Source organism: Oncorhynchus kisutch, unplaced genomic scaffold (assembly GCF_002021735.2).
Source record: "Oncorhynchus kisutch isolate 150728-3 unplaced genomic scaffold, Okis_V2 scaffold1219, whole genome shotgun sequence".
Classification (NCBI taxonomy): Eukaryota; Metazoa; Chordata; class Actinopteri; order Salmoniformes; family Salmonidae; genus Oncorhynchus; species Oncorhynchus kisutch.
The window spans coordinates 14,484-33,675 of record NW_022263164.1 but is presented as its reverse complement, the minus strand read 5'-3'; the positions used below and the strand labels follow the sequence as shown (position 1 = coordinate 33,675).

The window sequence follows — 19,192 nt, the reverse complement described above, 5'->3', positions numbered from 1 at the left end:
ACCACAGCCCCGTGACTCTACAACATGACAGACACCATCATGTCAGGTGATTCAGCCCCGTGACTCTACAACATGACAGACACCATCATGTCAGGTGATCCACCACAGCCCCATGACTCTACAACATGACAGACACCATCATGTCAGGTGATCCACCACAGCCCCATGACTCTACATGACAGACACCATCATGTCAGGTGATTCAGCCCCGTGACTCTACATGACAGACACCATCATGTCAGGTGATCCACCACAGCCCCGTGACTCTACATGACAGACACCATCATGTCAGGTGATCCACCACAGCCCCGTGACTCTAACATGACAGACACCATGTCAGGTGATCCACCACAGCCCCGTGACTCTACATGACAGACACCATCATGTCAGGTGATCCACCACAGCCCCTTGACTCTCCTTGACAGACACCATCATGTCAGGTGATCCACCACAGCCCCGTGACTCTACAACATGACAGACACCATCATGTCAGGTGATCCACCACAGCCCCGTGACTCTACAACATGACAGACACCATCATGTCAGGTGATCCACCACAGCCCCGTGACTCTACAACATGACAGACACCATCATGTCAGGTGATCCACCACAGCCCCTTGACTCTACAACTCAGTAGAACAGTTTACATTATATTCTCCTGGATGATGATTTAGTGGAACAGTTTACATTGTCATTTGAGACCAGTCATTTAGGATAGGGAGTTGTTCTTAGGGAGTTGAGCTGGAGTGTGTCACACAGGGGATTGTTTGAGACTGCTTCTCTGTGGATGGGGGCTCCAATAGCTTTGATACACTCACTGTATTAACGTCTTTACTGTTACCCAACACACTGCGTTGATCTATCTTTACTGTTACCCAACACGCTGCGTTAATCGATCTTTACTGTTACCCAACACGCTGCGTTGATCTATCTTTACTGTTACCCAACACGCTGCGTTGTCCTATCTTTACTGTTACCCAACACGCTGCGTTGATCTATCTTTACTGTTACCCAACACGCTGTGTTGTCCTATCTTTACTGTTACCCAACACACTGCGTTGATCTATCTTTACTGTTACCCAACACGCTGCATTGTCGTATCTTTACTGTTACCCAACACGCTGCATTGTCGTATCTTTACTGTTACCCAACACGCTGCGTTGATCTATCTTTACTGTTACCCAACACACTGCGTTAATCTATCTTTACTGTTACCCAACACGCTGCATTGTCGTATCTTTACTGTTACCCAACACGCTGCATTGTCGTATCTTTACTGTTACCCAACACGCTGCGTTGATCTATCTTTACTGTTACCCAACACGCTGCGTTGATCTATCTTTACTGTTACCCAACACGCTGTGTTGTCCTATCTTTACTGTTACCCAACACGCTGCGTTAATCGATATTTACTGTTACCCAACACGCTGTTCAGCCAGTTTGAAGACAATGTGCTAGTACTTTTGGATGAAGGTGAGTCACCACAGCACGTTTGTCCAAGTAGAGTTCCTCAAGTTGAAATAACATCTGCATCAATCAAGCAGACGTCAGAACAGAACTCCTCGGAGAGGTGTGTGTGTGTGTGTGTGTGTGTGTGAGTAAGAGACTAATTAAACCTTGTATGCTCCTCTTCTCCGAATCCGGCCTTGTCCTCGTCGATGAGTGGAGTGCTGTTCGGTCCTCCTTTGGTCTCCTCGTCTGTCCTGTAATTAAAATAGAACCCTCTCGGGGGACCTTATGGCTGTTTAATTGATGGGGGGGTGAGTTGGAAGCAGCAGCGCGTGGCAAGACGAGTGGCAGAGTGGCAGAGGGCCCTTATCACCCCTGCACAGAGCCTGCGTGCCAGCAAGCCAGCCGAATACAAAGTAGTTCCCCTTCCGACCCAGTTCAATGTAAAGAAAGCAGAGAGCCAGGAAAATAGAATGTTTATAATTAATATCTGGAGCTCCTAGCAATGTAACTTTTTTAACCTGACAACCGTGTCTTTCAAAAGGCAGAAGGACCGCTCTATATTAAATTTAGGCTCTTGTTTTGACTTTTCTATTTTTCAGACGCTTTGTTTTTCCCCAAGATTGTTTCTTCCCTTGATAGATAGTTCTGTTTGTGCCCACAGATATTCTCCTGGACGATGGTTATGAGGGCAATCTACGCAAAGAGGGGCGCAGTGTCCGCATTGTGGTCACAATCAACAGTGGCTCCAATAAGACCAAGGTAGCTAATGAGATATGGTGCCTAGAATCAACAGTGGCTCCAATAAGACCAAGGTAGCTAATGAGATATGGTGCCTAGAATCAACAGTGGCTCCAATAAGACCAAGGTAGCTAATGAGATATAGGTACCTAGAATCAACAGTGGCTCCAATAAGACCAATGTAGCTAATGATATATAGGTACCTAGAATCAACAGTGGCTCCAATAAGACCAAGGAAGCTAATGAGATATGGTGCCTAGAATCAACAGTGGCTCCAATAAGACCAAGGAAGCTAATGAGATATGGTGCCTAGAATCAACAGTGGCTCCAATAAGACCAAGGAAGCTAATGAGATATGGTGCCTAGAATCAACAGTGGCTCCAATAAGACCAAGGAAGCTAATGAGATATGGTGCCTAGAATCAACAGTGGCTCCAATAAGACCAAGGAAGCTAATGAGATATAGGTGCCTAGAATCAACAGTGGCTCCAATAAGACCAAGGAAGCTAATGAGATATGGTGCCTAGAATCAACAGTGGCTCCAATATGACCAAGGAAGCTAATGAGATATAGGTGCCTAGAATCAACAGTGGCTCCAATAAGACCAAGGAAGCTAATGAGATATGGTGCCTAGAATCAACAGTGGCTCCAATATGACCAAGGAAGCTAATGAGATATAGGTGCCTAGAATCAACAGTGGCTCCAATAAGACCAAGGTAGCTAATGAGATATGGTGCCTAGAATCAACAGTGGCTCCAATAAGACCAAGGTAGCTAATGAGATATGGTGCCTAGAATCAACAGTGGCTCCAATAAGACCAAGGTAGCTAATGAGATATGGTGCCTAGAATCAACAGTGGCTCCAATAAGACCAAGGTAGCTAATGAGATATGGTGCCTAGAATAACAATGTGAGAATCTTTTGCTGTCGTATAATCAGATGCTTCAGTACCAGCGCTTGACTTGGGCAGGAGCTCACCGGAGCCGAGTACCGGGACCTTAGTTTGTCTGTTCCTCTTGTAAAATATTATATCAAAAGAATTTAGGAGCTCCTGCACCTTCATATAAACAGTACCGGCAACCAAAATAAACACTGGCACCTATTTCAGTCCAAGTCACTGTTCGGTACAACAATTTTGTCACTTATTTTCATTCATGTCTCTGACATGCTACATTTTCTAATTCCCTATCGTACTCTCAGGGTATGCAAAGCCAGGAGTACCTCATTGGTTCCATCGGCGTGAGCGGAAAGACCAAGTGGGATGTGCTAGATGGAGTAATCAGACGATTATTCAAGGTAAAACCTCCTTCCCCCTACTCACCATATGATCAGTCACTGACTGAACCCGACAGATGAAAAACCAAATATGTAGAACTACATTTTTTGTGTCAGAAAAAGCTCATGATATATGGTTCTTCGTCTGTATGATTGACAGACTATTTCTTTGCTGTGGAAACATATGGATAAACACTGAGATATTAGATAGAATGTGTCTTTATCTTAGAATTCAATTTGTCCATTTCCCCTCCAGGAGTACGTGTTCCGGGTGGACCCACTGACCAGTCTGGGGCTGAACTCAGACAGTATAGTCAGCTATAGGATGGGGGATGTGGTGCGGGCCCACGCCTCTGAACTGCCTGAAATGCTGCCCTGTGGCTACCTGGTGGGGGACAACAACGTCATCAGCGTCAACCTCAAAGGTACTAGGATGGCCCAGACTAACGGCATGATGCATTTCACTGTTTCTATTGTTGTGTGTTTTATGTATTACTGTACATCCTACATCCTTTTAAGGACATGACCAAACACATTTCCCTCTGGTGGGATAATAAAGTTTATTAAATGAAAATAGCACAGATATAGAGGAATGTCCTTGAGTCTTGACCATGAGACCTGATCAGGAACAACCCACCTATACCTATAGGATGGCACATTTCCAAACATGACCAAATGGAACCCCAGAAGGTTTAAATAGAATGTCCAAAAGCTTCTTAATCCTGACATGACAATACTCTCATGCACTTTGAAAAGCACTTCAGTCAATGTACTGCTCATGAAGGGGCAAAGGAGGTGTTTTAATTAAATGGACTAACATCGGCTTCCATTTTTATTCACCAGAGCTAAAAAAAAGTAGACAACACTTCCTTTATTTCACTCGCATGCTGGCTGCTATGTGGTCGTAATGGCCGCTTCTCTCCCATAGTCACAACAGTGGCCATCAGCAGGAACATGTAGTGGGCCAGGCCTGAACTAGGTGCCATTGAATCCTGTGTCAGCACTCTGCATTACAGTTGTGTTTTCACTGGAGGAGTAGTGTCCAAGCTCCCATCAACAGTCAATTATAGTTACTCTGCAGTCATTGAAGCTGAATTATAGTTACTCTGCAGTCATTGAAGCTGAATTATAGTTACTCTGCAGTCATTGAAGCTGAATTATAGTTACTCTGCAGTCATTGAAGCTGAATTATAGTTACTCTGCAGTCATTGAAGCTGAATTATAGTTACTCTGAAGTTATTGAAGCTGAATTATAGTTACTCTGAAGTTATTGAAGCTGAATTATAGTTACTCTACAGTCATTAAAGCTGAATTATAGTTACTCTGAAGTTATTGAAGCTGAATTATAGTTACTCTGCAGTCATTGAAGCTGAATTATAGTTACTCTGAAGTTATTGAAGCTGAATTATAGTTACTCTGAAGTTATTGAAGCTGAATTATAGTTACTCTACAGTCATTAAAGCTGAATTATAGTTACTCTGCAGTCATTGAAAAGTAATTATAGTTACTCTGCAGTCATTAAAGCTGAATTATAGTTACTCTGCAGTCATTGAAGCTGAATTATAGTTACTCTGCAGTCATTGAAGCTGAATTATAGTTACTCTACAGTCATTGAAGCTGAATTATAGTTACTCTACAGTCATTAAAGCTGAATTATAGTTACTCTGCAGTCATTGAAAATTAATTATAGTTACTCTGCAGTCATTAAAGCTGAATTATAGTTACTCTGCAGTCATTGAAGCTGAATTATAGTTACTCTGCAGTCATTGAAGCTGAATTATAGTTACTCTACAGTCATTGAAGCTGAATTATAGTTACTCTGCAGTCATTAGAACTGAATTATAGTTACTCTGCAGTCATTGAAGCTGAATTATAGTTACTCTGCTGATCCTAAATCAGCGCTCCTACTCTGAGACGCTTGACACATACGCCACCTGACGTCCCAAAGAGTTGCACCATAAACAATAATCAACTCTTCCCATTTCTCATGATTTATTTTGTTAACATAATTTATTAGCCATCGCACAGTCGCATTGCATTTAATTATGATATTTTATGGGTTATTACCTGAGTGAATGAACTCAATTAATTCCATTCGTTTTAGAATGGCATGAATTGTATTCAGTCTAACACAGGTTGTGAGAGGCCATGTACCATTATATACCGTTAACATGATAATATCCTGTATGATTATAGCACCTAGTATCATCAGACAATCACGTCTCTCCTCCTGCAGGTGTGAAGGAGAACAGCATAGACAGCCTGGTATTTGACACCCTCATCCCCAAGCCCATCGTCCAGAGATACCTCAACCTGCTCATGGAGCATCGCCGCATCATCCTCTCTGGCCCCAGCGGCACCGGGAAGTCCTTCCTGGCCAGCAAGCTGGCGGAGTTCCTTGTCACCAAGTCTGGTCGAAAGGTCACGGAGAGCAACTTGGCTAGCTTCAACGTGGACCAGAAATCCAGCAAGGTAAGAAAACGCTCAGCCAATAGTATTAAGGAGCTAGTCGCTAAGGAGTCGGCATCTTTGTCTATAAATCGCCTCATTTGGCACTGTACTGTATCAAGGACAGTGGTCCTATTTCAAAGACAAAGTTACACTCACTTTCTGAATAATGGCCACATCTTTCAGCTCACTGTGTGTTGTTTCTGTGCAGGACCTGCGTCAGTACCTATCCAGCCTGGCAGAGCAGTGCAACACTGAGGAGAGCGAGACGGAGCTGCCCACCGTGGTCATACTGGACAACCTCCACCACATCGGCTCACTCAGCGACATCTTCAACGGATTCCTCAACTACAAGTACCACAAATGGTGAGTATAGCTCCACCGGCACAGGAAGGAAGTCTAGCCGCTATAGGATGGTGATGATGATGGGGGTGATGATGGGGGTGGTGGTGATGGTGGTGATGATGATGATGGGGGTGGTGATGATGATGGTGGTGGTGGTGGGGGTGATGGTGGGGGTGGGGGTGATGATGATGATGATGGGGTGATGACGATGATGATGGGGTGATGACGATGATGATGATGATGATGATGATTGTGTTTAACTCAAATGCAACAGTTAGAGTTAATGTGAACACTGGGATTCTATACCAACAACCATTTCTAGCTTTACTCATTACAAGATAATGCAATTCGTATTCTATTCAAGATAGTTTACCTACTGTTCCCTGATAAGCACAATCACTGTTGTGAAAGGAAAGGTAAATATCCTTATTGCCTGGCCCTGGTACGTAACTGCACTGTCCTCAGTATAATTGTTCTGTCTTGTCTGCAGCCCGTATGTGATTGGAACCATGAACCAGGGAGTGTCTTCCTCTCCCAACCTTGAGCTTCACCACAATTTCAGGTATGTGAACCTTCACCACTCAAACCACGATTCAAAAGCTTCATTTGCTGTTTGCTTTGAACATATAGTTTTTCCTGTACAGACAACATATTCAAGCAGATTCTTGCTAACTAACATTATTTTGGGGCATTTTTCTTTTTTTTTGAAAACTCTGTTTATTCAGTTTTACACACAAGACAACACAAAACTCTGTTTATTCAGTGTTTATTCAGTTTTACACACAAGACAACACAAAACTCTGTTTATTCAGTTTTACACACAAGACAACACAAAACTCTGTTTATTCAGTTTTACACACAAGACAACACAAAACTCTGTTTATTCAGTTTTACACACAAGACAACACAAAACTCTGTTTATTCAGTTTTACACACAAGACAACACAAAACTCTGTTTATTCAGTTTTACACACAAGACAACACAAAACTCTGTTTATTCAGTTTTACACACAAGACAACACAAAACTCTGTTTATTCAGTTTTACACACAAGACAACACAAAACTCTGTTTATTCAGTTTTACACACAAGACAACACAAAACTCTGTTTATTCAGTTTTACACACAAGACAACACAAAACTCTGTTTATTCAGTTTTACACACAAGACAACACAAAACTCTGTTTATTCAGTTTTACACACAAGACAACACAAAACTCTGTTTATTCAGTTTTACACACAAGACAACACAAAACTCTGTTTATTCAGTTTTACACACAAGACAACACAAAACTCTGTTTATTCAGTTTTACACACAAGACAACACAAAACTCTGTTTATTCAGTTTTACACACAAGACAACACAAAACTCTGTTTATTCAGTTTTACACACAAGACAACACAAAACTCTGTTTATTCAGTTTTACACACAAGACAACACAAAACTCTGTTTATTCAGTGTTTATTCAGTTTTACACACAAGACAACACAAAACTCTGTTTATTCAGTTTTACACACAAGACAACACAAAACTCTGTTTATTCAGTTTTACACACAAGACAACACAAAACTCTGTTTATTCAGTTTTACACACAAGACAACACAAAACTCTGTTTATTCAGTGTTTATTCAGTTTTACACACAAGACAACACAAAACTCTGTTTATTCAGTTTTACACACAAGACAACACAAAACTCTGTTTATTCAGTTTTACACACAAGACAACACAAAACTCTGTTTATTCAGTGTTTATTCAGTTTTACACACAAGACAACACAAAACTCTGTTTATTCAGTTTTTATTCAGTTTTACACACAAGACAACACAAAACTCTGTTTATTCAGTGTTTATTCAGTGTTTATTCAGTGTTTATTCAGTGTTTATTCAGTGTTTATTCAGTGTTTATTCAGTGTTTATTCAGTGTTTATTCAGTGTTTATTCAGTGTTTATTCAGTGTTTATTCAGTGTTTATTCAGTGTTTATTCAGTGTTTATTCAGTGTTTATTCAGTTTTACACACAAACCAATATAAATAATATAGTAAACTAGAAAGAAAAAGAAGAATAGCTTTAAAGATACCGGACTTTGGACAAGTTAAACACACCAGGCTACCAAGGTTAAAGGGCCATCTGTAGTACAGGGACAGAGCACACACCTCACCATTGTTCCTGTAAACAGACAAGGGATAGGAGGGGAGAAATCACCCAACCATCCAAAAATAAAGTTTACAATAATTTAAAAATATATATAAATTTTATGTAAGCGTGAACAAAATAAAACATTTAAAAAACAGGGCAAAACAAACTCCCATTTTAGTCTCTGACCGGGCCAGATGAACAAGGCAGGTCACATTCAATAAGAATCAATAGGCACATCAACCTTAATGGGCAGTACTCCAAAAAGGGCTGTAAGGGGAGACGGATCTATAAGTGTCATATATATCAGAGAAACATTTAAATATTAATTCCCAGAAACCTGACAGTTTGTGACAGCCACAAAACATATGATACAGTGTGGCTGGTTCTGTTTTACATCGGACACCGGTAGGATCAGAATCTGAGAATATTCTTCCCAGTTTGGCTTTTTCAACAATATGTGTTATTTTTAAAAGGGTGACTATAAAAAATATAATTGTAACTCAATTAAAAATGAATCAATAGTCAATAGTAAAACTACCAATAAGAACATTGTGATTATGTACAGTATTTAATCAACATTTCATTCCTGCTTCCACTAGTAGAAACAATAATACCACCACCAGGCCTACTGCCACAAAATAGTCGTTGTGGATGTCTTTCAAACCATGAAGTCAGTCGACTTGGGCGACCTGACAATTCACATAATAAATATTTCTATAGATCTGTCATTCTAATTGAAAGTAAGTTTTATATGAGACATTTCTATGCTTCCCGTTAAGTTTCGTTTTTGAGTCTTTAAATGTGGTTTTGTCACCCAGCTTCAAACAGCTGAAAATACTATGTTTTTGGTTCTGGAAAATATTTCACAGCGGTTTAGATGATACAATGATTCTCTACACTATACTTGCTGGTTTTGTTACATAAACTGGAATTAGGTTAACTATTAGAATTTTTCTAAACAGGCAATGGCGGAGTGATTCATGCATAGTGCATCTTAAACTTGGCTAATTAGCTTTGCTAATTTGACCTGATATCATTTTAGGCCTTACACACCTGACCTCATTTTATACGTGACATATTTGAGAAGATAATTACATGACTAATGTGGCGACAGATATATTTGTCATTGGGTGCATGCAAAATCACACTGACATTCATTGATTAACATTTTCATCACACTGTCACCGTGGAAGGTACAGGAAACAGCCCAGCATTTCATAAAATGCCATGAGGTCAAATGTGGCACAACCTCCACGCTGATACGGGCCTTCCTGACTATGAGTCGGAATTACAATATGGAATGATCAAACCAGAGTGCAAGCCTCAGAACAAGCAGTCATCTTTATTATGACAACTGACAACAGAGCAGTCATCTTTATTATGACAACTGACAACAGAGCAGTCATCTTTATTATGACAACTGACAACAGAGCAGTCATCACCAATGGGGCTTTATTTGGGATACAGATTTAAAATATATGCCAAACATCCATCCCCCAAACGGCCCTTATCTTTGGGCCAAACTTGCATGGAATTTCCCTAATGCTGAATTCCTAATCGATCTCTAGTGCCATTCTCTAGTCACTGATCTGAAAGAATTGGATCTAGGTATAAGAAACTTGATGATCCATCTTTTCTTTCCATAGGCTGATTGTAATAACCACCACATCCAATCATTTCAGGTCTACCGGAATCATGTAGCCTCCAATTCCATCACAGCTGCTCCATAGAGTGTGATGTCATACATGTTGTCTCGTCATCCTCTTCCCCTGTCTCCAGGTGGGTGCTGTGTGCCAACCACACAGAGCCGGTCAAGGGTTTCCTGGGCCGATTTCTGCGCAGGAAGCTGATCGAGACGGAGATCAACAGGAACATGCGTAGCAATGACCTCATCAAGGTCATCGACTGGATTCCCAAGACGTGGCAGCACCTCAACGGCTTCCTGGAGGCCCACAGCTCCTCAGACGTCACCATCGGTTAGACAATGCCCCCCCCCCCACACACACACACACACTTTGAGTTCACATATTTCTAATGATATTGTGAACATTGCACACGACACTTAATAAGTGTATTTTGGTGTTGTGACTTTGGCTATGTGAGGTAATGTGTTGCTCAAACTGAAAGGTGCTACATGGCCAATCAGACGTCTGCATTGGCCGAGCAGCATTTACAGTGATATGGCCTCTGCAGAAGTCAGGGCATTCATACTTCTTGCTCTTCGCTGAGCAGCACAGAGCTGTTGTCTAGGAAGTGAGTTTGTGTTTATGCAGGACCTGTCGTCCCCATGTACCGTCAACCAATCATGTCAATGCGGCACTATACAGAGCCCTCCGGATTATTACAACATTTGAGAGGCGCACAGCGATGCGGTACAGAGCTCAATTTAGCCTCTGCGTCACACCATCCGTACTGCGCCTCCGACCACATTTTCCAATCAAGCATGAATTGTCTCTGACCCCACAAAACACACGGAATGTGTTGTGTTCTGCCTTCAGGTCCCAGGCTCTTCCTGTCCTGCCCCATGGATGCAGATGGCTCGCGGGTGTGGTTCACTGACCTATGGAACTACTCCCTGGTGCCTTACCTGCTGGAAGCCGTTAGAGAAGGGCTCCAGGTGGGTACAGACAGAGGTCAAAGGACACAAAGTAGAGGGGTACCGGTGTAGGGTGAAGTTGCCCCTGTCATCAGCATCTATGATTTCTCCTTTCGGTTAACTCCTTTCTCGTTTTGTGGCAACCATTACAGCTGTACGGCAAGAGGGCGGCGTGGGAGGACCCGTCCAAGTGGGTGAAGGACACCTACCCCTGGAGATCTGCCTCCTTGCAGCATGACAGCCAGGCCCTGCTCCAGTTACGGCCAGAGGACGTGGGCTATGACGGCTACAGCTCCTCCAAAGAGGGCGCCTCCTCCAAACAAGTGTCACAGAGTGACACGGAAGGAGACCCACTGGTAAGGACAAATTAAAACAAAGCCCTGAAATGCTGAAAGAAGGTCAAGTACAGGGATTTCTGAAGAAGACCATTGACTATCGAAATGTCAGTCTTTTAAGCTTGTCTAATAAAACTATGTGTCTTTAATGGTGGCGAGTGTTGCACCTTTTCCTGTCCCATTGTTTAATTTCCTTCAAATATGTTTCGGAGCATCGTTAGACATTATTGAACATTATTGAATTAAGTTTCCGCCCTGAACCCTTCTTTCAGCACTTCAGTTTTACTGAGCAACACTTCAGTGGTCCAGAAAATATAGACATATTGGTTAGAGAGCCAGCACAACACAATGATTCAGAGAGGCAGGTAGCCTAGTGGTTAGAGAGCCAGCACAACACAATGATTCAGGGAGGCAGGTAGCCTAGTGGTTAGAGAGCCAGCACAACACAATGATTCAGGGAGGCAGGTAGCCTAGTGGTTAGAGAGCCAGCACAACACAATGATTCAGGGATGCAGGTAGCCTAGTGGTTAGAGAGCCAGCACAACACAATGATTCAGGGAGGCAGGTAGCCTAGTGGTTAGAGAGCCAGCACAACACAATGATTCAGGGAGGCAGGTAGCCTAGTGGTTAGAGAGCCAGCACAACACAATGATTCAGGGAGGCAGGTAGCCTAGTGGTTAGAGAGCCAGCACAACACAATGATTCAGGGAGGCAGGTAGCCTAGTGGTTAGAGAGCCAGCACAACACAATGATTCAGGGAGGCAGGTAGCCTAGTGGTTAGAGAGCCAGCACAACACAATGATTCAGGGAGGCAGGTAGCCTAGTGGTTAGAGAGCCAGCACAACACAATGATTCAGGGAGGCAGGTAGCCTAGTGGTTAGAGAGTTGGGCCAGTAACCGAAAGGTCGAATCCCAGAGCTGATAAGGTGAACATCTGTTGTTCTGCCCCTGAACATGGCAGTTAACCCACTGTTTCTAGGCCGTCATTGTTCTCAACTGACTTGCCTAGTTAAATAAAGGTCAAATAAAAAACTGTAAAAAACATGATGAAGACTGAAATCACAGGCATGTTCTAACTCTGATAGACGATTCTAATGCTGATTTGCATGTTCTAACTCTGATAGACGATTCTAATGCTGATTTGCATGTTCTAACTCTGATAGACGATTCTAATGCTGATTTGCATGTTCTAACTCTGATAGACGATTCTAATGCTGATTTGCATGTTCTAACTCTGATAGACGATTCTAATGCTGATTTGCATGTTCTAACTCTGATAGACGATTCTAATGCTGATTTGCATGTTCTAACTCTGATAGACGATTCTAATGCTGATTTGCATGTTCTAACTCTGATAGACGATTCTAATGCTGATTTGCATGTTCTAACTCTGATAGACGATTCTAATGCTGATTTGCATGTTCTAACTCTGATAGACGATTCTAATGCTGATTTGCATGTTCTAACTCTGATAGACGATTCTAATGCTGATTTGCATGTTCTAACTCTGATAGACGATTCTAATGCTGATTTGCATGTTCTAACTCTGATAGACGATTCTAATGCTGATTTGCATGTTCTACCTCTGATAGACGATTCTAATGCTGATTTGCATGTTCTACCTCTGATAGACGATTCTAATGCTGATTTGCATGTTCTAACTCTGATAGACGATTCTAATGCTGATTTGCATGTTCTAACTCTGATAGACGATTCTAATGCTGATTTGCATGTTCTACCTCTGATAGACGATTCTAATGCTGATTTGCATGTTCTACCTCTGATAGACGATTCTAATGCTGATTTGCATGTTCTACCTCTGATAGACGATTCTAATGCTGATTTGCATGTTCTAACTCTGATAGACGATTCTAATGCTGATTTGCATGTTCTAACTCTGATAGACGATTCTAATGCTGATTTGCATGTTCTACCTCTGATAGACGATTCTAATGCTGATTTGCATGTTCTAACTCTGATAGACGATTCTAATGCTGATTTGCATGTTCTAACTCTGATAGACGATTCTAATGCTGATTTGCATGTTCTAACTCTGATAGACGATTCTAATGCTGATTTGCATGTTCTAACTCTGATAGACGATTCTAATGCTGATTTGCATGTTCTAACTCTGATAGACGATTCTAATGCTGATTTGCATGTTCTAACTCTGATAGACGATTCTAATGCTGATTTGCATGTTCTAACTCTGATAGACGATTCTAATGCTGATTTGCATGTTCTAACTCTGATAGACGATTCTAATGCTGATTTGCATGTTCTACCTCTGATAGACGATTCTAATGCTGATTTGCATGTTCTAACTCTGATAGACGATTCTAATGCTGATTTGCATGTTCTACCTCTGATAGAAGATTCTAATGCTGATTTGCATGTTCTACCTCTGATAGACGATTCTAATGCTGATTTGCATGTTCTAACTCTGATAGACGATTCTAATGCTGATTTGCATGTTCTAACTCTGATAGACGATTCTAATGCTGATTTGCATGTTCTACCTCTGATAGACGATTCTAATGCTGATTTGCATGTTCTACCTCTGATAGACGATTCTAATGCTGATTTGCATGTTCTACCTCTGATAGACGATTCTAATGCTGATTTGCATGTTCTAACTCTGATAGACGATTCTAATGCTGATTTGCATGTTCTAACTCTGATAGACGATTCTAATGCTGATTTGCATGTTCTACCTCTGATAGACGATTCTAATGCTGATTTGCATGTTCTAACTCTGATAGACGATTCTAATGCTGATTTGCATGTTCTAACTCTGATAGACGATTCTAATGCTGATTTGCATGTTCTAACTCTGATAGACGATTCTAATGCTGATTTGCATGTTCTAACTCTGATAGACGATTCTAATGCTGATTTGAATGACCGTTTTATTTGTACGGTGATATGTAAAATAGAGTCATATGAAAAGAGTTTGCTAAGAGAGTTTTACGTTTACTGAAGCTAAGGGAAGTAACATGAAGGAGACCATGTTGGTGGACATAATAATAATAATAAACGATACAAAAAGACACATCAGTGAGTAAAGGTGGAAGCTAGTTTCCAAGGATACCAATAACAAACGTGACAGCAGATGGATGACCTTGTCTTTTGAAAGAAGAAAAGACAAAGGGGGATTTAAACACACAACCACCCCCCATACACACACACACACACACACACACAACCACCCCCCATACACACACACACACACACACACACACACAACCACCCCCCACACACACACACACACACACACACACACACACACACACAACCACCCCCCATACACACACACACACACACACACACACACACACACACACACACACACACACACAACCCATTAAGCTCTGAAATGTCAGCAGCTCATTATTCGGATGACTACACTTTAATTCCACTTTGTGCGTGATAAACCGTGTGGCAGGCGATTCCTGGGGAGTTGAATAGGAATGGGCTTTCTCTGTTGGCCACTTAATCCTCAACACATTACTGTGTAATCATCAGAGAGGGCCTGCACAGAGCTTTCCAGCCCTGGCCGCTCGCCTCCCTATAGGCCCACCAGGACCATTACAGGGAAAATGAAGACCGCTGTGCCAGGTGCTTTCTATATATGGTAGGAATGGGCCTCTGCGTTCCTCAGGGCCTTGAGGATCGGCTGGTTTTTCATCTTTCTTTTAAAACCTCGTCTGATGTAGACCTGAGGAACAAGGTGTGTGCACTTGTGTGCAATTAAGCACGATGCAAGTGGACAAAGCAGCTGACACTCGGGCCCCCTGGTGTCTATCTCTGATAAAGGACCACTGCAATGTCACCTTAATGATAATACCCAGTCTAAGACCTTGTAGTTGTGATAGTGGACTCTGAATAGCAATGTGGTGTTTGTTGGCTCTCCTTTTGTTTGCCAGTCTTTTTATTGGTTGTTTGTTTTCTGTGTTTTCCAGATGAACATGCTAATGAGGCTGCAGGAGGCGGCCAACTACTCCAGCGCGCAGAGCTGCGACAGCGACAGCGCCAGTCACCATGACGACCAGCTGGACTCGTCGCTGGAGTCGGCGCTCTAGACGAGAGCTCGGAGAGGAGACCTCAGATGGAGTGACGGAGCGGAGCGCTTTTCAGCGTGGCGTCAGCGAGACGTGGCGGCTCGAACACTTCCAGGCACCCCACACATAACACAGAGAGATGTGTGTAGTCAGGAGATGTCTGTTAGCAGGGTCGGGGGGAGGAAGCCCTCTGACAAAATGGAGTAGATTTTTGTGTATGGTGGTTGAGACACAGTCCTCCATTTCTCCACTGGATGTGGCATCCCAGAATGCAGGCTGCACGTACACAGTGAGAGACAATTATGTCTGTGGTTCTACACCATACAACTGGAATTGACATTATAGTTTTATTTATGTTGATTCACAGTTGTTGTATTAACTACGGATGTTTACAAGGGCCAAATTCTGGTTTTGTTTACTAAGGTGCTGAACAAAAAAAGGCACGTATCCCTCCCGTCAAACCCTGACCTCAGACGAGCCACATGGTGCTGGTCCCGTGCTTAAACCTGTCCCTAGTTTACAGGCAACGCCAAGACCCTCCGTACACCCCTCGCCAACAAGCACAAAAAGAGCACTGTGTGTCGTCCAACCAACTGCTACTGTGAAACAATGGACAAGTGCCCGTGTTACCGTATGATATACTGCCAAGGGCACTGCAACGTGTCTGTCCACATCCACAGAGTCCTTTTAGGCTTTTCACACTAGCAGACCTGTTGTTCACCCTTTCCTTAAAAGATGGACAGCACTATACCAACAGATGGGTGCTGAAGGGAGGGGTGGCTCCTTCAATCCAAGGGCCAGGTCAAGAACAGTACAAGCCTGATATTGGTGCTTTCTCAATGCAAAGCTCTGAGACAGGGGTGTATTACTTCAGCCTTTGGCTCCCTGCTGACCATCCTGAGTGGATAGGAGATTGACAGGAACACACACTTCCTGACACACAACCATTCAAATGAAGTGGTCCCGTATCGTCTCAGTGGGTGCTTTAATTTCAGTACAGTAAAGGAGAGTTTTATAACTACTTTTAGGCCAAAATATCTCACAGATCCTGTCAAAGTATGTTCCCCAAAACCATCCACTTTTGTTTCTGACAGTAATATTGTACAAGCAAAATGGTTGTTATACTGTATTTGCAAGTGGAACTGACCAATTGTATAAAAGTTCAAAGGGGTGGGCATTTTTTTAGTTGTTGCTTTTACCCAGTTGAGCTGGGTTCACTTGAACTGTCATGAGCACAACCCGACCCTTTTGATTTTATAGCCTAAGGAGCATGTTTTAAGCTTTCTAGGGGGGAACATTTGAAGGAGACTTTTCCTTTTACATAACAGCGTGTGGTAGGGACAGCAGCCATTTTGGATTTGGATTGTCCTTTTCCTCCATTAATGAGTGGGTTGGTTTTGCACAGTTAAAGTGGGGGTGTAAATAATAAAGTATTGCACAGTGAATCAGAGATGCGTTCTTCCCTGTTGATGTTATATTACGCTTTAACTCGCTGAGAATTATTGTACGTTGCAAAAAAAATACAAAATAGAAATGCAAAAAACCAACAAGCTGTCAGAAACAGGTGTATGTCTTGTGGTGATTGGCTGTCTTGCCTATGCAGGAGACATACGATGTACAGGATGATATTATCATTTTAACCGCTGTATATTAATGTTCACTAAATCACTGATTTGAGGAGCAAACCATTCAATTTATCAAGAAAAGCAAATCTGGTCATTGTCACAGATTTCCCTTTTGTGTATTCTCTGGAACTAGCATTTGGTGACTCATCCCCCTATTCAACAGGCGAAAATTCACAAAGCATTACACTGTAACATTTCTGAATATACTTTCATTCAGTCTTGTATTCGGTTTTAGTAGAATCAGATTTTTTTTTTGTCATCCCATTCTGGAGATACTCTTTTCCTGCTGTTGTGCTATTTACAATTCCAAATAACAGGTGCTACTGGTCAACTAAATCTATCAGATTCCATTTTCTGCAGAAAATGTTGTCACAACCTCAGGACAAGCTCTTGTTGTCATCACTTGGCTGTGACAAATGTCTTTTTATTTTGTTTTTGCACTCATCATTGTTGGTCTACCCCATCAGCCTTACACACACACACACACACACACACACACACACACACACACACACACACACCTACACACACCTACACACCTACACACCACACACACCTACACACACCTACACACACACACACACACACACACCTACACACCTACACACCACACACACCTACACACACCTACACACACACACCACACACACACACACACACACACACACACACACACACACACACACACACACACACACACACACACACCTACACACCTACACACCACACACACCTACACACACCTACACACACACACACACACACACACACACCTACACACACCTACACACACCTACACACAACACACACACCACACACACCTACACACACCTACACACACACACACACACACACACACACACACACACACACACACACCACACACACACCACACACACACACACACACACCTACACACCTACACACCTACACACCTACACACCTACACACCACACACACCTACACACACCTACACACACACACAACACACACACCACACACACACAGTCGGTAAGACATAGCTCCCCTCCAACACAGCAGACATCTCGTCACTCCTCCCTGCTCCCCTAGGACACAATCAGTTGCCTAGTTAACCAGATGTTTTCACAACACAACCAGTTGCCTAGTTAACCAGATGTTTTCACAACACAACCAGTTGCCTAGTTAACCAGATGTTTTCACAACACAACCAGTTGCCTAGTTAACCAGATGTTTTCACAACACAACCAGTTGCCTAGTTAACCAGATGTTTTCACAACACAACCAGTTGCCTAGTTAACCAGATGTTTTCACAACACAACCAGTGTACCATTATGTCATGGTGACACCATACAATCTCAATGACATCTTAGTTGGAAACATCGCATTTACTGCTTTCAGAGAATCTTTTTTCTTTAAACATTTGTCCTTAAATGTTTTATATTTTGTACATTTGTATGTAACATATCGTGTAAATAGACAGAGACAGCGATTTAAATCATCTGGAGGGATTTTGTAGTCTTTGTAAAGCCCTAATAAATGGTATTTGGTGTCACATGAGCAAACAATGCGTCCTGTTCTATCTCATGCCTCTGATGATTTGTTCTCCTCCATATCTTTCCTCTGGTACAGACTTGGCGATATCCCAAACAAATGTTAACACACACAACTGCTCTTACCTTTATTTACGGTCGCTCTTTGCTAGTGTGCAGTTTTATTTAAACATACATTTGTTTGGGATTGAACTTTGTTCCTGCCAGAACCAGCACCTGTATCTGGACATACAGTAGAGCTGGGGACAGGGTTTCCACTTGGTTCTACCACTATGTCTAAACTTAACATGAACCTTTCCCTCATAGAGAATCATGTTGGGGATGGAAGGTGCTGGCTGGGTAACATTATTGTGCCCAATAGATTATGCCACTATAACCGATTACTGTGCCACTCCAGAGCTTTACCAACAAGTGTTTGTCTATCATTGAGCTTTGGCTTACCAATATGTGTCAGTGAGCTACTGAATAAGTAATGGCCAACCCTGTGAGCCACTCCAGAACTCTGACCACAAGTGCTCTTGATCAAATACACCATATTTGAAATTCTAAAAAGCTCACTTGTAAAGGAGTGTACGGTCACATTATGTTGCTTGTCCAACAAAAGCGGGTGTCAATGTTCACTACGAAAGATGTCAGCAACTCCACTTCCA

The 19,192-nt window shown here is 42.3% G+C and overlaps 1 protein-coding gene across 1 annotated transcript in view; it reads left to right on the top strand.

Moving 5' to 3' along the window:
• LOC109877388 (neuron navigator 3) overlaps positions 1-18,549 on the top strand; it is a gene marked incomplete at its 5' end in the record, with an annotated part of 47,637 nt that extends 29,088 nt beyond the window's left edge. Inside the window, 10 exons of the mRNA XM_031817979.1 lie at positions 2,114-2,211; positions 3,389-3,484; positions 3,720-3,888; positions 5,700-5,935; positions 6,123-6,277; positions 6,747-6,818; positions 10,173-10,369; positions 10,892-11,010; positions 11,142-11,345; positions 15,287-18,549. Coding sequence (XP_031673839.1) covers positions 2,114-2,211; positions 3,389-3,484; positions 3,720-3,888; positions 5,700-5,935; positions 6,123-6,277; positions 6,747-6,818; positions 10,173-10,369; positions 10,892-11,010; positions 11,142-11,345; positions 15,287-15,406 — 1,466 coding nt within the window. The remainder of the gene's footprint in view (positions 1-2,113; positions 2,212-3,388; positions 3,485-3,719; positions 3,889-5,699; positions 5,936-6,122; positions 6,278-6,746; positions 6,819-10,172; positions 10,370-10,891; positions 11,011-11,141; positions 11,346-15,286) is intronic.
• Positions 18,550-19,192: the final 643 nt, after the last annotated feature.